The sequence below is a fragment of the Drosophila persimilis genome, unplaced genomic scaffold, assembly GCF_003286085.1.
Source record: "Drosophila persimilis strain 14011-0111.01,24,50 unplaced genomic scaffold, DperRS2 tig00000191-arrow-pilon, whole genome shotgun sequence".
Lineage (NCBI taxonomy): Eukaryota > Metazoa > Arthropoda > Insecta > Diptera > Drosophilidae > Drosophila > Drosophila persimilis.
In genome coordinates, this window is record NW_020825298.1 from 11,993,827 (window position 1) to 12,015,580 (window position 21,754).

General features: G+C 43.8%; 2 protein-coding genes and 1 pseudogene across 13 annotated transcripts; 2 read left to right on the top strand and 1 right to left on the bottom strand.

The window, feature by feature from the left end:
- Nucleotides 1–266: 266 nt before the first annotated feature.
- On the top strand, nucleotides 267–1,215 carry LOC113565825. Its single transcript, XM_026989077.1, has 2 exons — nucleotides 267–502; nucleotides 556–1,215. The coding sequence occupies exons 1-2, from the start codon at nucleotides 296–298 to the stop codon at nucleotides 1,213–1,215; spliced, it is 867 nt and encodes a 288-aa protein (XP_026844878.1). The 5' UTR covers nucleotides 267–295.
- On the bottom strand, nucleotides 1,193–2,306 carry LOC113565654 (annotated as a pseudogene).
- Nucleotides 2,307–2,600: 294 nt separating this feature from the next.
- On the top strand, nucleotides 2,601–17,806 carry LOC6589337 (gastrula zinc finger protein XlCGF57.1). Of its 12 annotated transcripts, none has more exons than XM_026989068.1 (8): nucleotides 2,601–2,656; nucleotides 7,258–7,375; nucleotides 11,158–11,241; nucleotides 11,338–12,701; nucleotides 14,871–15,038; nucleotides 15,602–16,342; nucleotides 16,753–16,965; nucleotides 17,044–17,806. In XM_026989068.1, the coding sequence occupies exons 4-8, from the start codon at nucleotides 11,567–11,569 to the stop codon at nucleotides 17,646–17,648; spliced, it is 2,862 nt and encodes a 953-aa protein (XP_026844869.1). In that variant the 5' UTR covers nucleotides 2,601–2,656; nucleotides 7,258–7,375; nucleotides 11,158–11,241; nucleotides 11,338–11,566; the 3' UTR covers nucleotides 17,649–17,806. The 12 variants fall into 12 exon arrangements, with proteins under 12 accessions (XP_026844869.1, XP_026844868.1, XP_026844867.1 ...); XM_026989067.1 differs by lacking the exon at nucleotides 2,601–2,656 and adding an exon at nucleotides 3,387–3,598; XM_026989066.1 differs by lacking the exon at nucleotides 2,601–2,656 and adding an exon at nucleotides 3,387–3,594.
- The last annotated feature ends 3,948 nt before the right edge of the window (nucleotides 17,807–21,754 follow it).

The following is a 21,754-nucleotide window of genomic DNA, read 5'->3' on the forward strand; positions in this document are numbered from 1 at the left end:
TGCACCACAACTCCAGGTTATTGCAATTCAGCCTGCTGATGGTGGTGAACGGAGTCGCTGGGTATGAACAAATGCGTGCAACCAACAATTTTACCTCTCGTACCTCCCTGGCGATGAGATCTTCTACATCTCCATACACCGGTGGATACACCTTATCCCGCCAATCGTTGGCATTGAACTCTAAGCTGTACGTATCTTCCAGCACGGTGTCAATAATTTCGTGATCCTGCGCAGGTGAGTATAGCTCCATAAAACAGGAAACTCTCTGGCGGCGTTCACTTCAGTCGGGTGTAAAATGAACTTGGAAGAGGTTTTCATACGCCACCCGCTGTTGGCTGCCCGTGGACGCGATGTGCGGCGAGCCATCAGATACGTGGAGCGGCAGTCCCACTTGATAGAGCTGAACTGTGGGCTTATCAACATGGTGTCAAACTTGCAATTTTTCGGGGAGCAGCCTTTTGTCCTCATTTTCGATGAGTTTCATTTCAGGCACGTACCCAACGTAAGTTCCTCTTTAACAGTCTCTTTATATCATATTAAGTAGTATATTTACAGGTGCTCCTCAGCCGCTGGAAGTCTTTGGCCATTGCAGCTGCAAATATGGACGGCACAAAATTCAAGTTTCTGTACCTGCAGGTGGTCCCTACAGACGTGCACGTTTTGGGCAGCAATGAGATATATGAAGGACTAAAAGTCGTAGTCACTTCAATTCTCAACCTGGGCTTGGCCCAAAATGTGTGCGGCGTAATATCGGACAGGTGCAGGGCCAATTTGAAGTCGCTGCAGTATGTCGCAAACTATTTCCCGGTCCTGTGGGACGAGGTCCATATGAAGAAGAAATTGGTCGCGCGGTATAAAGATACGGTGGATAGATTAGGCAAAATCTACGGAAGCACCTTTGACCGAAACACATGGAAACAGAAGTTTTCAGAAATAACCAGCAGCACGCCCAATGAACTAGAGGAGTTTAATTCAAACGAGGTTTTAAACTTAAAAAAGCTATTGGCGCTGAACTTCGCGAAATCGTCTACACCTCTTAACTTGAGCAGAGTCAATAGCTCCGATCTCGAGCTGCGTGGATTCATCCTCACCTCCCATGTGTACGATATTCTTAAATTTATCCACGTTACAGATGCGGATAAATTCACCGACATACGGGCTGCAATACAATATTTTTCCCGCGTGGTAGGCATTGTAACCGTTATATATAATTAGATATACATATATATATATAAATCAGGTGATTTTAAATACTAATGATGGGCGGACTATCCGAATCTTAAGGCTAATGTCCCTGTCCAGGACAGTCCCTTCTTAGGAGTTCTTCTGTGACCTCCGTGTAGTTGGAGAGTGTATACTCCCGGCCAGCCAGGGCATTGTAGTGCCGGCACACAGGCAACCGACAATTTAGTTGGCATAGTCCAGATCCTTGGTGAAGAGAGCGGCGGCAAGGTCGTACTCCGAGTTGTTGGCACGTTCGATGACCCCGTCGAGCTTCTTGAATCGAATCAGCTGCTGGACGGGCCCGAATATCTTCTCGCGGGCAAAGTAGCCGGGAAGGCATTCGAGACGGCTACCGCCGGCCACCAGATTGGCGCCCTGCTGGATCATGCCAAGGATCTTATCCATCTGCTCCTGGTTGATCTGGGGATCCTGCTCGGTGTTCAGATCTAAGGGTTGCCCACGGTCCTCTTCTTGGCACGCTCTGCACTGCGCTCCACGAACTCGTCGTAGATCTTATCCTCCACAAAGGTGCGAGAGCCGGCACAGCAGCACTGGCCCATGTTGAAGAAGAGGCCGAAATGGGCTGTCTCCACGGCGTAGTCCGGTCCGTGTCAGAGAGGATAATGTTGGGCGACTTGCCGCCCAACTCCAGGGTCGGATGCCAGTTGGATGAGCCACATTGACTGCTCAGCTGGCTTTAGGAAGATTGCCGGTGTTGCCGGTAGCCAGTGTGGGTCTTCTCTGTGGTCGGACTGTTGCTCCGGGGTGGTCTGGGGGGGCCACAAAAGCGCCAACGGGCGCCGCTGGCCCACGGGAAAATCTCCCCCCCCCCCACAAATCCAATTGAGATGGCACTGCTTCGATAGTCGCGACAGCTGATCGCTGGTGGTGGCAGTTTCTCAATATCGATTACGTTATTGATTAAAAAATTAATACCGATGGTTTTATATCGATGGTTTACACCGATGATTATAAATCTATCGATATTTGATTATTGTTACACCGATGATTGTAAATCTATCGATATATCGATACTGCAACGAAAAATACCGAAAATACCGAAATCCGATATCGATATCCATGCTATCGTTGCCCTGCCAACCTTTTGGAAAATGGTTGCACTGTACTAGGGCTACAACACACGCTCTCCTCACTTCTCTTGCTCTCTTCCTCTTGCACTACAACTACAATTGGAGATCCGTGTTAAATGTTCAAGAAATAAAAAAGAACCGGACTAATTAACAAACCAAACTACCTTGCGGGCTGTGTAATAGTGTTGTTAGGGTTCAGTAATACCCAAAGTAAATCGCGGCAGTAATTAAACAACTTTGTAGCAAGCGTCTGGAGCTAGCTGCCTCCGTGCGTCGTGGAACGAGGGACGCTGCAACAAAAAAAGGAGTGGTAGCTTGGGTTAAAATATAAAAACCGCCGGGTACGTACAATCATCCCAAACAGAGACTCACACAGAATTCAAATTGCACTCTGGCTGGATTCCTTGTTGTTCTGCCATATTTGTGTTTAATAATTTTGCCGCCTTTTTATGTTTCTGGCCCCAAAAAGGCATGGGCGGGGGGGCGGTTAGCCAGCGAGTCGGTTAATAAGAACAACGCAATCGCGTTCACACACACACACGCACGCATTGTATCTGTATCTCTCGTTCACCATCTCTCGCTCTCTCGTTGCCTCCACACCTCTTAACAGAGGTGACAACAGCAGAATTTAAATAGCTAGATTCAGAATAACTTATCATAAGAAATTGAATTTCATAAATCTTAAAAATGATTTTAAAGAAGAAAAACCGTTAAATTTAAATCTAAAAAAAAGCCAACTTTTTATTATTTTCTATATAAAATCATGCAAGTTATAGTTATAGTCGTCTAATGCTATCGCTGTCTTGCAGTTTAGATAAAAGACTTGGACTTAGACTTAAATTCGATTGGAATACGATAATTTGTAGCTTAAAAACATTAAAGAAAAATCAAAGTTGCAAAAAATAAGTCTGGCTTGGCTAAAGCCAAGTAACCAGCACTGCCTAGGTTAACTTGTATGTGTGCTTTCGGCTGCTTTCCGAACCCGCCGCACGAAGAACTTTTACATCGTTCGCTTTTGCCTGCTTGCTTGCCTGCCTTCTGCTGCCTCCGCGTCTCATTCATTTTTCAACCGCCGAAACCACCGCCTCTCTCACCCGCGCGCGGCGTTTTTCGATTCTGATTTTTCTACTACTGTTGCACACACACGCACGCATACATACGGACAGATGTATGTAGATGTATACGTGAGAGTGCCTGCCAGCCACCACCAACACCAGTGCAATCAAGTAATTTTCGTTATACTGGCGTCATAAGAACATACTTAAGAGAATATACATGTGTATGTATGTAAAAACTGCAACTAAATTCCGGATTGACGGGCGGGGGCGAAGGTGCCGAAACATTGTGTTTATTTGTGAAATTCGTACTCAAAAAAAGAATACCAAAAGTTATTAATCAAATGACTTTGCGGTCGACTTTACAATGTGCCTGTGTGTGTGAGTGTATGAGTGAGTAGTGTGAGATATGTGAGCGCGTCTAATCTTTATTGGTGTGTGTGTGCACATACATCCACAGAGTTCCCATTAACGTCATCATCGTGTCATTCTTGTTTGCCTGTCGGTGAGTGGCAGGGCAGGGAGAGACGCAGGGTTGCATTTTTCAAAAATTTATTAATATTACTAGAAAGATGGGAAAAAGTGCAATGCAGAGAGTGGGGGCACCAGCTCTGCTCCGGTGTAAACATAGTTTTTACTTCCAGATTTCTGCCCCTTTTTTTCATCTGCCATATGGTTGATGCGGCCCTCCCCTCCTATTAGAACCGTAATTTTGTCGAATTGGACTTTCCACTTCTGGTCATTTTTCTCTCTCTTACTCTGATTTTTCTTATTTGTATTTTGTTAAACAATTATGAAATGCACACTAATTGGCTGTAATGAAAATGTGCCTTAGTCGCGATCGTTCAGTCCTCTCGCATACTCTCTCATTCGCTCAAAATTTGAGAATTAAAAATAAAGAAAAAGACGGCAGCCACCAGGCGGCAGCAGCAGCAGCAATAATTACAGTCAGCACAACATTTATTCGGACACTCGTCTATGTCAACTTTCTTTATAAATAACTTGAAAAGTATTTAAGTTTGACAAAAAATTTTTATTTCATTGTGAACATGGATATTATTACTACGTATTTCAAAACTAAAAACAAAAAAAAACTTCTTTGGCGTATCAAAAAAAATTAAAAGTATCAAAAAAGCCACTTTTTTACGCACAACAATTATTCGGACACTTCATATTTTGTACGAAAAAAACTTATTGTCCCCAATTTTTTCTGATTTCAATATTTGGTGGGGCCGCCCTTAGCTTCAATAACAGCTTTTAGACGTCGGGGCATACTTTTTACCAAATGATTGGTTTCATTTGGATCAATTTTCTCCAATTTCGTCATCAGACCCGTTTTAAGGATTTCCTTGGAGGAAATTTTATGTTTCCTAATTTTTTTTTCTAGCAAATCCCAAACATGCTCTATGGCGTTCAGATCTGGTGACTACGGCGGCGTTTTTAACTGCTTGCACTAATACAACAGCCATTCTTGGACCAAAAACGAGGTATTTTTGGGGTCATTGTCTTGTTGAAACAAGAAATGCATCGCTTTAAGACCCAATTTTTCGACACTCGCCATTGAATTGTCAGTCAAAATTTTCTTGTAGATGTGTTTGTCCATCTTGGTCTCAATAAACACCATTTGCCCAGGTCCAGCTGCTGCTATACACCCCCAAACCATTACATTTCCACCGCCATGCTTCACTGTTGGGATGAGGTCTTTCTCTTTCATGGCTTGATTATCCTTTCTCCATACTTTGGATGGTCCATCATGTCCGAATATATTATATTTAGACTCCTCATTAAATATAACACTCTCCAAAAAAGAATCTGGCTTATTTAAGTGAAGTTTTGCGAACTCCAATCTTTTTTTTTGTTCACATCGGAAATGAAGTGAAGCATGGCGGTGGAAATGTAATGGTTTGGGGGTGTATAGCAGCAGCTGGACCTGGGCAAATGGTGTTTATTGAGACCAAGATGGACAAACACATCTACAAGAAAATTTTGACTGACAATTCAATGGCGAGTGTCGAAAAATTGGGTCTTAAAGCGATGCATTTCTTGTTTCAACAAGACAATGACCCCAAAAATACCTCGTTTTTGGTCCAAGAATGGCTGTTGTATTAGTGCAAGCAGTTAAAAACGCCGCCGTAGTCACCAGATCTGAACGCCATAGAGCATGTTTGGGATTTGCTAGAAAAAAAAATTAGGAAACATAAAATTTCCTCCAAGGAAATCCTTAAAACGGGTCTGATGACGAAATTGGAGAAAATTGATCCAAATGAAACCAATCATTTGGTAAAAAGTATGCCCCGACGTCTAAAAGCTGTTATTGAAGCTAAGGGCGGCCCCACCAAATATTGAAATCAGAAAAAATTTGGGACAATAAGTTTTTTTCGTACAAAATATGAAGTATCCGAATAATTGTTGTGCGTAAAAAAGTGGCTTTTTTGATACTTTTAATTTTTTTTGATACGCCAAAGAAGTTTTTTTTTGTTTTTAGTTTTGAAATACGTAGTAATAATATCCATGTTCACAATGAAATAAAAATTTTTTGTCAAACTTAAATACTTTTCAAGTTATTTATAAAGAAAGTTGACATAGACGAGTGTCCGAATAAATGTTGTGCTGACTGTATAACTATAACTCGAGTTTCGGATCTCGGGGGCTATATAGAATGTGAGCCAAAAGGCTAAAAACTTGTATGCGACGCGCCGTGCCGCCTGTACTCGCTTCATTCCTCTCGCTCTTTTGTGCTCTGTGCTGTGCTGTGCTTGCTCTCTCTCCCTGTCCGCCTCTTTCCCGTTCATCCGCTCTCTCAGCTTTCATTTTTTGTCTCGTTTCGCTTTATTTTGTACTTACGCTTTGCGATTCAATTCGTTTTTATTGGTTTTCCGCTTTAGGCGGCTGGGAATTGTACGTAGCGTCGTTCGTGCAAAACGTTGGGCGCGCGGTGGAGGGACCTTAGAGCAGCAGGGGAGCGTGGCAGGGGAGGAACTTCGTCGTTGTCGTTCAATGAATAATGAGAGACAATGTAAGGCAAAAAGAGCGTGAGCGTAAGTCTGTGTGTGTGAGTGCACGAGAGCGGCATAGTGTCAGCGTGAGCGAGAGCGAGAGAGAGGGGAAAAACGAGAACAACAAAATAAAGCAAAACCATACAAAAGTGCACGAAAAGCAGAAGGCTGGTTGTGGAGAGAGAGCGAGAGAGAGAGAGAGGGGCGGGGGCCGCCGCAGAGTGGGAAAGCAAGAAAGATACAACTTTTTTCTCTTTCGTCTTCTGCTGGCAGCCAAAAGCGGAATGAAGAGGGAGAGCGAGAGATGAGAGGAGAGCTCCCCCATCTAGAATCTAGAAGACGGAACGATGCACGCACATACAGGCCTCTTCTAGATATAGATACAATTAATTTGATTTGTTAGCACCACATCTCTGATCCAATCGAGGGGCCTACTCGCACCCCTGGATGTAGTATGCTGCTCGAAAATTTAAAATTTTGCATGACATCCCCCCACCGCACCCTTTCCAATTGGAAGGAGTTGGAATAGTTTGGTCTTCTTTCCTCGTTTTGCTCTGCCTCTGCCAGCAGCATTGTGACGCAGACTCGGCGCAGCTTTCGCGCGCGTGTGTGTGTGTGCGTGTGTGGCTTTTGCATATATTGGCTGCAAATAAATTTTCGCTTGATTTGCTTTTGCCCCGCGTCCGTGCCCGCTTCCACGCCCGCATCTGCATCCACTGGTTCTATCGCCCCGTCCCGTTCCGTCAGGCCATCGGCAAAGGGGGAAAACTGTACCGCGGGCCGTTTGTACATATCGCGCAAACATAAACACCAGCAACAAACTGTTGCTCTCTTTGGTTGTTATTATTACCGTTATTGTTATTTCGATGTCTCCATTTCTTCTTGTTGCAGGTGGTGTCCTCACACCCCCAAAAAAAGGAGTATATGTATAAATATATTGTTTAAGTCCGCTCCTGGAGAGCCCCGCAATATTTAGGCCAACAAGAGGAACTACCTACCTAAATGAACGGTAAGTGAGGAGGGTTTGGCTATTTCTACAATCCATCATCTAATATATACAGGGTGGCCATTATATAATTTTACTCTATTTTATTTGGTCAATGTTTTTCGCTAGGAATTTACATATATATATATGTACATATTTTTAGGACAACCATCAGTTCATATACAGTAGAATTCAATGGTACAATCCAATATGTGCATATGCATATTTTGGACATGAGATGATAAACACATGCAGACATACATCTGTATGTAAATCACGGTCGCCACACTTGGCGATGTTTTTTTCTGGTTGGCTCCTTTTTGTATCCCACCAGACTATAGTGTAACTAACTAGAAGGTTGAAGAGAGAAACCTGATGGATAGGAAGGCAGCGTGAGAGAGGAGAGGGGAATGTATAAAACGTGAATTATTAAAATCATTTTGGCGACTTTGTAATGAAGGTGTTTTGCTTTTATTGAATTCTGAATTCTTCATCTGGTAACCGTGTTAAGTGTTAAAACTCCCTAAATTTCTATGTTCATTAATAATTTCTGCTGCTATGATATTTTCTGGTTACTCAACATTAACACCTGAATCAGTCTTTAAATAGTTATCGTAATTTAAATATTTGTTGTAATTTCTAAATTACATTCTAAATTGCCTTACATTCTAAGATAACACCTCGACTTTGTGTTGTCTTTTGATAAAGCCGGTCCAGATATTTGTTTAAACTATCCCGCGGGTCTCATGTCCGCTATCTGCGGCTTTATTGTTTATTTTTTGCAATCGAGTTATTGTATATATTATTTTCGTGTTGCTTCGTAGAAATAATAGCGTACACAAACTGATTATAAAGTCGATTGAACTGAGCGGATAAAAAGTATTGGACACCATAGAAACTTTGAACCTCGGTAAATGTGTTTTTTGTTGCAGTTGTAGTCTTTGAGAATGATTGAGATTCGGAATGAAAGATAAAAGCGGGATGCCCTTTAAGGGAATGCTAAACGATTTGGCAAGATGACGTAGACTTTTGCGGGTACCACGAAATACAGTTTAGCTGCCCAGTCGACAAAGTGAGATTTTTCCGTATTATGAGCACAATCTAACCTGGAACCTGTTTAATATGTAATCAAAATAATATGCATACGTAATGCAACTACATACAGTGGCGAAAAAAGTCTACAAAAGCTCTGTTCGAAGCAGAACGCCGTCTAAATAATATCTTTTGTATTATTTTAATAATAAAAATCACGACGTTGTGATTGTTATAGATAATAAGGCTCTTCTGTAACGCCCCGAAACAAATTCTTCATAAATTTTAGTTCTGCAAAGTCAGTAAGGAGACCTTTCTATGAAAGTCCTAACAAGCATGGATTGAAGATACAAAGATTCCGCGCTATATTATTTTTTAAAATAATACATATTTTGTATGTAGACTTTTGTGCGCCACTTTGCAAGTATAGCAGTCAACTTATTATTTCGTTTTATAACGCGACTTGCATTACAGTTACTTGATACGATGACACCCTTTGTCGTTACAGTTACATTGAGCCATTTATCTTGTTGTGCCTGGCTTCATCAGAATTTTACAAGCCCGCCCGAATACCTCCCCCCCACCCACCTTTTCTTTTTGTTGGGGGCTGACCCGGGAAATATCTTGCATACATGTGTACGTTACTTATGCATGTGTGTAACACACACACACACACACACACATTCCTACCTCACCACAGTTAAAAGTGGCGCCCTTTTCAGTGTCCTCTCCACACAGCGCTTTCTTCTTCTCTTTCTCTCTCTCTGTCTCTCGGTCTCTGCAGCCTGGTTCGTTCCCGCCTCTCAAGATTAGTTCGTTCCCGCCCCACCCTCTCCCTTTCAGCTCTGAATTGTGTTTGCTGAATTATTTGCTCCAAAAAAACAATCAAACAGTGAAAGAGAGAGAGGAGAAAGAGAGAGAGAGAAAGAGGAGCGCAGTAATAGCTTCGGGAGGGGCCACCATCTCCCAGTCTCCACTCTCCCGCCTGCTGGCTAAGCAGCCCATAAGCTGTAACTGTAAAGCGCTTAGCAAAAAAAGGGACAACCAGGACCTATGCAAACAGCCCCCGTTCCCCGCTCATGCGCGAGCGCTCTCTCTTCTGTTTGCTTTTTCCCCCGTCCCCCCCTCTCCACCCATTCTCTCTTATTCTCTTCCTGACCATCTTTAATTCGCAGCTCACTTTTTCTTGCACACACACACGCACGCACTAACACTTCGGAGCGTTGTCTTTAATCGATTTGTACTTCTTGATATTTACATCACCCCCTCGACTGGCCCACAAGACTCTCAGCCCTTTGACTGTCCTCCTCTACACACTCCTACATAAGCTGGGGCCCTTCGGATCCCCTCTCTCCTTATTCCTATAAGCTGAGCCTATTGAGTCGCCCTCTCGGCCCTTCGTTCTTCACTTCACACATGACTTCCACTCCTACATTACTTTCGTAGACCTTCGCATTCTCTCTCTCCCCACCTATCTGTTTAAATTTGCGTGTGTGTGTGTGTGTGTGTGTGTGTGTGTGTGTGTGTTTTCTCTCTCTCTCTCCAAAAATGTCTATCAAATGCTTGCATACTCTGATTGGATATCTAAATCCTGAATCCATGCCCCCAGCCCCAAAAGCTAAGGCGAGGCATTCAGCTCGAGCACCAGCTCTGCTGGAGCCCTGCTGAAGCCCTGCTCCACTCCCTTTTTTGTGTCCCTTGTGTCATTCGGTTTTGCTGCTTTTTGCCATTTACAATTTATATAAAGTTATTTCTTCTGCTGCTGCGTCCTGCTCCTCTGCCGCCTGCCGCCTGTACTGCTACTTCCCCTGCTGCTGCCTGCCTGTTCCTGCTCCTGCTCCTGCGCCCTTCTCTTCCGCTGTCCTGGAGCAAAACATAGTGGTCTAGATCCAGCTGAGAGGGAATACATATGAATGTGTGTGTGTGAGGGGGAGTATGGGTGCTGTGTGTGTGTGAGGGGGAGTGACAGAGTATTTGTTTAGCGGTGGGGGGAAGAGTGTGCGGGTTGCGGTTCGCTAATGGGCAATTTATATCACTTTTAATGCCCAGCAGCAAAATCAATAAAATGCCCAACATCTTTTTACATAAATTAGTCCTGGGTTCAGGAAAACATATCCATACATATGTATGTATTGTGTGTATGTTTGTATGACGATTGTTTCTCTGATTGTGTGCGTTTACAGCTCAACTGTACTTGCATAACTCACACGAACACCCAACCACTCACCCGCCCACCCACACACAAAACAAACCCATTCTTACAACATTTTCACATCCACTTCTCGGGATTTGTATTTGTGTTGAAGTTTGTGTTCCATTCAAGGGTTAATGCTCGCTCGCTCGCTTGCTCTTCCATGCTGCTGCTGCTGCTCATCTCTGCAGAAATTTGTTTTGTCCCGTTAGGACCAACAACAATAACAGAAAGTGTTTACTTAGCGACACTGTTAGAATGATAAGAGAACACTGTTAAGGCACTGTTAAACTTACAGCAGCAGCAGCATCATTTGGCAAGGGGAGGGGATGTACTGTACTGCTTAGCAAGCAGTGTGTCCTGGAAGGCCAAGGCCTTGGCCCAAGCAGTCCCGTTTCCAGCGATCCCCATGGGTGCAGTAGATACTGGAATACAACAATGAAGAAAGCTTCCTTGTTAAAAAAAAAAAAAACAGGGACAAACAATAAGAATTACCTTTAAACCTTAAAACCTTACCTTTGGACCTTCCTTCTTCCCATTCATTTCAACCGATTTAATTTCTATATATTTCCTGCAATTTCAGGTGAACGATAGACTTTGGAATATTGTCCGTGGCAGCAACTGAAGAAGATCATCAACAAACAACAAGAACAACATCAACCACATGGTAATTGCCCCACCAATTCCCCCAGCCAGCCAGCTCTCGGCAACAGCTCGATTAAGTGACACCTCCACTTCCACTTGCCTTTTTCGTTTGTTGTAGCCACGCTCAGTGAAAGCAGTCGACAGCAGCAACAACAATATGTAGGCGGCACACAGCAGCAGCAGGTGCAACAACAACAACAACAACAACAGAATTCAATTCAAGAAAGATTCAAGAACCAGTAGCACCGTCCCATCCACAACTATAAGAACACACTGTTTAATACAAAATATACCACACGGAGGAGGAGCAAAGAGAAGGATTTTCAACATCGGAGTCCCGGACAAGCATGCAGCACGTGAGCGCTGCCAGCTCGGTGCCATCAGTTGTAGCCCCGGTCGTGACCACTGGTGGAACCACCATCACCCTCGGCGGACCGCCGCCCTTGCCTAAATCTGAGAACAAAGAGGATGGCAAACCGCCGCACGGCATAGAAATGTACAAGGTTAACATTGAGGATATCTCCCAGCTGTTTACATACCACGAGGTCTTTGGAAAGATCCACGGCGATGTGGTCAATCATCAGCTGGCGGCGGCGCATGGCGGGCAACTGCCGCCGCCACCACCCCTGCCACCGCAGACGCATGCCGTGAGTGCAGCGGCAGCAGCGGCTGCAGCATCCACCAATAATGCCGCTGTGGCGGCTGTAATGGCATCAGCGAATGCTGCTGCAGCAGCAGCGGCGGCCGCTTCGGCGGCGGGAGGCAACGGCCTGCCGGTGGCGACGAGCTCCGGCGGCCAGCAGGGCAGCGCTACGGTGACCACGACCAGTTCGACGGCGAGCAGTGGCAGCGGCAACAGCGGTAGCGGGGGCACCACAACCACGGCGGGTGAGTTGCTTATGCCTAAAATGGAGGGCGGCATTCATGGCGTGGACGGGCAGTCGACCGTGGCGCTGGCCCCAGACGGGACGCCCATTGCGACGGGGACCCATGTGTGCGACATTTGTGGCAAGATGTTCCAGTTTCGGTATCAGCTGATCGTGCACCGTCGCTACCACAGCGAACGCAAGCCGTTCATGTGTCAGGTGTGCGGACAGGGTTTCACCACGTCGCAGGACCTGACACGCCATGGGAAGATCCACATCGGTGGCCCCATGTTCACCTGCATCGTGTGCTTCAATGTGTTTGCCAACAACACCAGTCTGGAGCGGCATATGAAACGTCATTCCACGGACAAGCCATTCGCCTGCACCATTTGCCAAAAGACCTTTGCCCGCAAAGAGCATCTGGACAATCACTTTCGCTCGCACACGGGCGAAACGCCCTTCCGTTGCCAGTACTGCGCCAAGACGTTCACGCGCAAGGAGCATATGGTTAACCATGTGCGCAAACACACGGGTGAGACGCCACATCGTTGCGATATTTGTAAGAAGTCCTTTACGCGCAAGGAACACTATGTTAACCACTACATGTGGCACACTGGTGAGTGTGATTGATTGGTGGGGGCGGACAATGCGAGCGGCGAGCGCCAAAAAGACCAAATACCAAATACCATAAAAAAACAAGCCAAATACCAAATACCAAACCAAACCAAACCAAATACCGAATACCAACAAAAACCATACCGATCAAAATATCAATTCAATTCAAATATCGAATATCAAAAATATCGAGTTCAGAGCCAAGTCAAAAGTCAAATCCAGTTCGAAATTATATCCAATCCATATATCTATATAGAGTACAAGAACTACAACAGCCATCACCACATCACACCAACCAAGAACCAAGAACCAATCTATCAATATATGTATCAATATATCAACCAATCAACCAGCCAACCAATACCAATCTTGCAACATGCACCGTCAAAATTCAAATATTAAACAATCAATAGCTTCATCGTGCGTCCTCCGTCTGTCGTCCTCCTTAGACTCTTTCTCTCTCTAATATCTCTATCTCCCATCGCTTGTGCTTTGTCTTCCTTTGAGCCCAGCCTCCCAGCTTCCTACTCTCCTCCTTATCACAGTCCTCCACTGAATGTACTCACTAACGCTTCAGCTAGATGTACGGACGGTTCTCTGTGCCCTGTCCCAGGGGCAGCAGGATCATCCGTATATTATCCTGCAAAAAAAATATATATAAACCTCACGCTCACTCGCTCATACCGCTCATAACATTATCCTTAAACCCCCACCAAATCATATCTCCATCACACAATCCCCAAAACACCAACAACAACAACAACAACCAAGAACACAACCACATTCCTGTGCTCTGTTTCTGCAATCCATCCTGCATTCCACACACCGATCTTTATTTTATGATCCACTCCTCTCCACTGATCCACTGATTCCACTGATCTGCACTCCCAATACATTCCACTCTACACCATTGAAATCGACTCCTGATCTCCACTCTCCACTCCATTGATTCTCCACTTTACTGATTCCTCCACTCCATTGAATCTCCTGTTCCTCTCCTGTTCTCCTGATTGATGCCTGTGTAACTACGATCTCTCTCTCTCTCTCTGTCTCTGCTGTCAAACAGGGTGCCCAATGTAAATTAATAAAAAAAAGAATAAAGTTCGTTGTTGCTGCTTGTCGATTGCCAACGTCTCTGTGTAACTGCGACATTGGTACACACATACAAACCCACACATACACACACACGCGCGCAATTGGAGACAATTTCTCACACACAGACACACATGAACACAAAGCTTTTATAAATACATATATGTACATACATATAGGGCCTCTGTAACAGTTCAGGAGGCTTTTCTTCGCAAAAAATATCAACTCAAGAAAAGAGAAAGAACTTCACGTTCGAAAAAAACCAAAAGCATCCTGAAGATAGAGTAGAGTAGAAACAGAGCTGACAGGCACACATCCCACACACATCCACACCACATGCCAACACATCCAGACATCCACACATCCACACACCACACACCACACATATATTGCATATCCACAAAAGACCACCACGCCCACGTCCATATGCCCGAATCGCCAGCAGAGCCTCCGTTCGCTTCGTTCGAACCCAACGAAAGCCACGGCGCCAGTTTCACACACCACCACACATTTAGTAGTAGCGGTGCGGGGCGGGAGGGGGGTATACCAAAATTTTACTTTTTTCTATGATTATTAAATGTTTATTTGCAAAAAGTTCAAAAACGTAATACAAAATCTAACGAATTGAAACCTTAGAAGAATACTCGTTATACCTCTGTTCCATTAGAAGCACATTCACATTCGCAGATTCCCGCGTTCACGAGTGAATGGCAATAATTTTTCTGTTTTCAAGAATCACAATATTCCTCCCGAAATCGCATTACAGCTACTAGTTGTATTTGTATCCTAAAAAATTTGGAAATTTTCGATCTATATTAATCTAAAAAATTGTTTGTATTTTAAATGTTGCTAAAAATGGCAACTAAAAATTCAGATTTTCTAGTCTCTAGTATCCATTCGCTTATGGGAAATTTTACAGCTTCAGAATGTGGAACGCTAGTGGAACCGGGGTATATATAAGAGAAAAGAGAACAAACAAGAAGGAAAGAAGTTTTTGTGTAACAGCACAGTGCTTGCTGATAAAAGAAGCAAACCCAATACCCTATACATTTCTATTCTGTTACCCCAATAACCACAGGTCAAACACCGCATCAGTGCGATGTATGCGGAAAGAAATACACGCGCAAGGAGCATCTAGCAAATCATATGCGATCGCACACCAACGAGACGCCGTTCCGTTGCGAGATCTGTGGCAAGAGCTTTAGCCGCAAGGAGCACTTCACCAATCACATACTCTGGCATACAGGTAAAGAGACAAACCAAAGAACCGAACCACACCACACCACACGCTAGCTCCTAGAACATTGATTCCCGATATCCCCCCCTTATATACATATGTAGCTGCTAAAGGTTCAACTCTGTAAACAAAAATAAAATATAAACACCATACGCTTTGACACGCAAACAAACACACAGAAGTCGACGGCGCACGATTGGTGCACGAGCAGCAGCGATAACGAACTCTCAAATTAGGGATGGGGTGAAAAGAAGAGAAGTCGATTAACCGATTCGATTCGATAACCGATTACCGATTACACCACATATCCTTGATCATATTTACAGGATGTATAAGAGTTATAATATTGTATCTTGTCATGCCACATGCCACATGCTACAGCCACACACACACACATATACGCATTCTTCTCCCCCATCGCCAAGGAGATGTGACGTGTATCGTACTGCACTGCCATGCACCCGTCTGTGCCATGACCAGCCCTGCCTCCGCCCTGACTTGAGGGTTAATGATGAATGATTACTAATCTCTAAACATTTTCTTGATATCTCCTCACACTTTTGCCACGCAAGCAGGCGAGACGCCGCATCGGTGCGACTTCTGCTCCAAGACGTTTACGCGCAAGGAGCATTTGTTAAATCACGTGCGCCAGCACACGGGAGAGTCGCCTCATCGCTGCTCCTACTGCATGAAGACGTTCACGCGCAAGGAGCATCTGGTCAATCACATACGCCAGCACACGGGTGAGACACCGTTCAAGTGCACGTACTGCACGAAAGCGTTCACGCGCAAAGATCACATGGTTAATCATGTACGGCAACATACAGGCGAATCGCCGCACAAGTGCACATACTGCACCAAGACGTTCACGCGCAAGGAGCACCTAACGAACCATGTGCGTCAGCACACGGGCGACTCGCCGCACCGTTGCTCCTACTGCAAGAAGACATTCACACGGAAGGAGCACCTGACGAATCATGTGCGCCTGCATACGGGCGACTCGCCGCACAAGTGCGAGTACTGCCAGAAGACGTTCACACGGAAGGAGCACCTCAACAACCATATGCGCCAGCACTCAAGCGACAATCCGCATTGCTGCAACGTTTGCAACAAGCCGTTCACCCGCAAGGAGCATCTGATCAATCACATGTCACGCTGTCACACCGGCGATCGACCCTTCACCTGCGAGACATGCGGCAAGTCCTTCCCCCTCAAGGGCAACCTGCTCTTCCATCAGCGCAGCCACACCAAGGGCCAGGAGATGGAGCGTCCGTTCTCCTGCGAGAAGTGCCCCAAGAACTTTATCTGCAAAGGTGAGTGGTGCGCCTATGCCGCCCAAAGTGTGTGAGCACGCGAGACGTGGCGTCAGCATAGTGTCCCCAGCCCCAGCCGTACACCCACAGCCCTGCCCTAGTCCCCAGTGTCCTACCTCCCACAGTACCCTCACAAACGAAAAAAAACAAGGCAGTGGCCAGTGGTGGGGGTCGTTTCCACAGTTCTAAGGGTTGAGATCGGTACCAATGTCGCACGCGGCACGTGCATCTCCCCTGTTGCCGCCGCATGGCCGCTCTGTGGAAGCGATCCCCCGGCTGCAGTAATCGTAACACAGAAAAACAAACAGAAAATGAAAAATGAATAAAACGAGAGCCCAATAGCCGTTTTCGAAATTCAAGATCCTCGCAGATCACAGATCTTCATGTCGCTTCCATTGTCCGTTTCGCAGGTCACTTGGTCTCGCACATGCGCTCCCATTCGGGCGAGAAACCACACGCGTGCACTCTGTGCAGCAAGGCTTTCGTCGAGCGCGGCAATTTGAAGCGCCACATGAAGATGAATCACCCGGATGCTATGATGCCGCCACCACCCGTGCATCCGCATCCGCAAATACCGGCTGGTGTGCTGACGCAAGTCAAGCAGGAAGTGAAACCGATCATAAGTGAGTCGGCATACACGACTGCGCTAGCGCAAGCGAGTCCCAATGTGCCCAACTTATTCGGTTCTCCTACCGTTTCAGTTCCCCACCACTCGTCGACCACGATGCACACCATCCAGCAGATCACGGCCGGTGCCGCGAGCGGCGCGGGTGCGGTCCAACTGACGCCGGGTCTGGTGCCGCTGGTCACCTCGACGCTGATTTCGCATAACGCTGCCGCCCAGCAGCAGTCGCAGAAGCAGCAGGCCGCTCAGCAACAGGCTGCCGCTGCAGCGGCTGCCCAACAGCAGGCAGCCGCCCAGCAGCAGGCGGCGGCGGCAGCCCATCAGCAGCACCAGCAACAGGTGGCGGCTCAGCATCAGCAGCAGGCAGTGGCCGCCCATCAGCAACAGCAGCAGCAGCTCCAACAGCAGCAGCAACTGCTGCAGCTCTCGATTCAGCAGGCTGCCCATCACCATCAGCAGCAGGAGCAGCACCGTCAGCAGCAGCATCAACAGCAGCAGCAGCAACACCATCAGCAGCAGCAGCAGGGCCACCCGCAGGCGCCCCCACCGCCGCAGCAGCAGCAGCAGCCACCGCCACAGGTGCCTATCGCCTTGATCAGCGATCCCAGTGCCCTCGCCCGTGCTGCCATGCAGCTGCAGCATTTGCCGGCCAATGTCGAACAGCATCCGGTGGTTTACTAACAGTAGCCCCCCCTCCTGCACGGCTATGCTCCCACCACAGCCCACAGTAGTACCCACAGTACCAGCAGCAGCAGCACCACCACCTCAACACTAACCACAACGTCGACGGCGGCGTGGTGAGAGCTGAAGCAATCAGCATCATTGATCCGCACCCCCCATCCCATATAAGCAGCTAGTTATACAATAGTTTTTAACAGCGCGCTGGTTACGCGTACGCGTAGATTACAGAACAACAGGACGCTGTATCCTGTATTCCTGCAGTCTTCCTTCTCTCTTTCGTCTCTAAATTTCCCGCCAATCCTATATTCAATACGTCATCCACACCTTCGTCTGCTTCCGCCGCCAGCTTTAACGTGCAATACGAATCATCTCATAGTTTGTTCTCGCCCCTCGGTCTCTATCTCTCTCTGTGTATCTTTAATGCTTTGGGCGCTTAGCGTCCATTTTATTCCACGTGTTTTCAACATTTCTGAAATGTGTGCAAGGCGGCGGTTTGCGCGATTTTGTTGTCAGGATCGTGTTTGGTATTAGGAGAGGGGTTTTCCATTTAGCTGTGCTAAATCTATCCATCGGACTTCACTTTTTTCCCACTTTTTGTGAAACCTTTCACCTGGAGAGTGTGTCTGTAACCAGCAGCAGAAGCGCGCCTCATCATGTATTTTATATTGTGTTTTGACTAAGTTATGATTATATTCATATAGAGAGCGATTCATAGAAGCATCCTCATCAAACGTAACCATATGCAGATACACATACTATACATATAATTATCTTATGTATAAATTATAGTTTGTAAATAACACGCATCAGAATCCTTGGAAATCGATCGAAAGTCTACAATCACACATGTATTAGTTTTGCATTTTCCAAGGCGAGAGAATCATATATGTAACACACACTTTCATCGTATATACATATATACATATATATATATATACATATATTATTAAACCCCCGCAGTGGATATGCGGGGGCCCCTAAAACCCCAGTTTTAATATCATTAATAACCCTCTGCTGATGATTTTGAGGATGAATGATGAGATAAGACGCATATTGAGCGTACGATTACGATATACATATACAGAAATATGACGAGGAAAGTCTAGGGATAAGTCAAAAGCAACAAAAACTAATGAGAGAAAGAGAAAAGAATAAGGAAAACAACAAATTATTATATTTAATGTTAGTTGAACTACTAAAAGTAATAATTGAGGAGGCAGGATGGATAATGATAAGATTGAGTACGAGATGAGGATCGTACGGCAGTGGACGATCGAGCGGATGAGAAAAATGGAGGATCTGTAGATCGAAATAGATTTTAGTTGGGCGTGTGCCGCCCGCTATCATTATGATTAAAATTACGATTACAATTACGATTATGATATATGAATACTAAAACCTATAACAACAAGTTATTACCCCACTATTAAAGTTAACAACAACCACAACCACAGTCCCCGAAAGAAAAAAACAACCAACAACCCATACCCCCGCATACATATATACATCTATAGTATATATATGACGACTAGGCACAACTCTAAAATTATAATTAATTATAACCCTATAAACTGTGCTTATGTTGAAAACAGTTGAAAAACAACCACACAACAAGAACACGTTGAAACGAAAGCGAAAACAAAGCGAAACGATAATGAAGAACGCCCCAAGCGCCACAAGCAAAACAACATATCTGCTTTAAATTTTACAAAAACAACAAAAAAAAAAACAATATGAAAAATCGAAAAAAAATATATATATACAAATACAAAACTATTATTAAAGATGAGTCAACATTTTAATTATTTAAAGAAGAAACACCCCACACAAACACACACACACACATTATGCTTCCTTTTAAATGCAACATTTTATACATTTAATTTTTTTAATGGATTAAATGCTTGATATACAATTTTAATATAATTTAAAAATCTGTAATTGTACCACAAATAAACGGCAAACCTAACACTGTTTGTTTGACGACATTTTAAGATGCAATTTCGTTTTATTTAATTGTTTAATTTTTAAAAATAATTTTAATACCGAATATCGACAGACAGCAAAGTGAGAGTTTTTTAAATACACTAAGAATGCAGGGAACAATTGAAAATTGTAACAAACAAAAAATTAACAAATCATTTCATCATATGCAAGATGTTCTAAGCTAAGTTTTAGTGCGAGACTTTTATTTTGAAAGATTTTAGTTTGTCAATTTTGGAATTAGATGATTTTGGCTACAGTATAAACCCACGTAAACACACACACACACAGTGACACTCGTATGTATTGATGTAGTCGTTTATGCGTGTTAGTTTTTGGTGTTTTTTGAATTTCTGGTGATGTGTATAGAGCGCAGTTTATAGAATGCATATAGAGTATATACATACATATATATTGTACGATTATTAACTAATGATATAACGTGTAGCAAGCGAAGGCAATTTTAAGTACCAACCAGAAGAAATTCTATTGTGTGGCAATATTAAAAACGAATGAAATGGCAAACATTAAGATTTATTTGTAAGTTGCGTAGTGAATAAACGTGAGAATAGTAATAACAGTATGCCTCTCTATCACCCCAAACAAACATAAACACTCTCGAACATATTGATTATTAACAATTAACCGGCAAAGTGCTGTAAATGTTTCCTAAACGCAGCGGGAAGTCTTGGGAAGAGGAAAGAGGGAAGAAGGAGATTTGAGAAAGAAAGCATACGCTTGGAATGCCCCCATAAATTAACATACAATTTAGAAGCAACAAACAAACAGTAACAATACTAAATAGAAACAATAATGTACTATAAATCAGATACAATACAACACTATATATACCTAACAACATATGCCTATACGACAGAAATTGGACAACAAATGAAATGCATATATATATATATATATATATATACGAATATATATTATATATAGAATATATATTGTACAAGTTACGAGTAAAATGTAATTAAAATTGATGACGTAGTAAGCACTAAACAAAAAAATAATAAAAAAGCAGCAAACAACGCGCAGCATAAGCATACAAAAAAAAAACCAACTAAAAAATTATTAAAAATAAAGAAATTTAAATTTTCAGAGTTCGTTTGGAGAGAAAGCCAGAGAGCACTGGCTATTTGTAGTGTATTGTAATTTTTGCAATCCTTCGCAGACAATACCGTATTTTACAATCAGCATACGGTCGTCTAGCGCACGGGGTATCCTAATTTTTTTGTGGAAGCCAGAGAAGAAATTGATATCATTATCAAGAACTGATTGTTTCAGATTTGGAAAGATCTGATCGAAATCAAACTAATATTTATTTAAATAGTAAGTATAACTGCTATGGAGCATCCATTGCTTCGAAAACACTGCAGCTAAACTACATATTTTGTAGTTTATTATAATCTTAGAGTACATGAATATATTATCTTTTCTTCATCATTTATTTATATTTAATCAAAATCGGCCTACTAGTTGTAGAACTCAACTCAACTACAAAGACCACCGACCGACCACCTGTTGTTTATTATTCCCACAATAAAACCCTTCTGGGTCGTTAACTGTGATAGAAGTCGAAGAGGTTGAGCCTTATCTTTTGGAGATTATAATTATTATTTATTATGTTCACAGTTGTAATATTGCTTAAACCAGCTTACAGATGCCGTAGGAACAATCGGCTTGTATTTTATTGAACCATATAATCTGCAAAGGGGTTACCAATGAATGTTACCTGCCTCTTCCTTATATAATATATGTGTTTTAATTGCATTGCATAAATCCGCAGAAATCTAATCTCTTTCAGAAAATATATTTTGTATGGTTCATTGGTAAAATCATAAAATTGAAAGAATAGAATACTATTTTCGTAATTTTACTGCATTTTCCTATACATATAGCGGATTTCTATACAGCGTGGTTTGTCAAATCAAAATAAATGGAAGAGCAGAGCCTCTAAATTGAATATAAATTTCTTAAAATTTTTGTAGCACAGATTTCAGCGAAAGTAGAAAATTAACATCAATTTAATTAATAAAGCAGTTCCAAGTAGGCCACAGCTGTGGCGATATTCGGGCAACTATCGAATGGGTTTTCCATCTCCAAAAGGCAAAAGT

Excerpts from the sequence above, each read along its gene's own strand:
- LOC113565825 (XM_026989077.1), top strand. The coding sequence starts at position 296 with ATGAACTTGGAAGAGGTTTTCATACGCCACCCGCTGTTGGCTGCCCGT. Across the intron at positions 503-555 it reads ATTTCAGGCACGTACCCAAC|GTGCTCCTCAGCCGCTGGAA; the intron begins GTAAGTTCCTCT and ends GTATATTTACAG.
- LOC6589337 (XM_026989068.1), top strand. The coding sequence starts at position 11,567 with ATGCAGCACGTGAGCGCTGCCAGCTCGGTGCCATCAGTTGTAGCCCCG. Across the intron at positions 16,343-16,752 it reads CAAGAACTTTATCTGCAAAG|GTCACTTGGTCTCGCACATG; the intron begins GTGAGTGGTGCG and ends TCCGTTTCGCAG. Across the intron at positions 16,966-17,043 it reads GGAAGTGAAACCGATCATAA|TTCCCCACCACTCGTCGACC; the intron begins GTGAGTCGGCAT and ends CTACCGTTTCAG.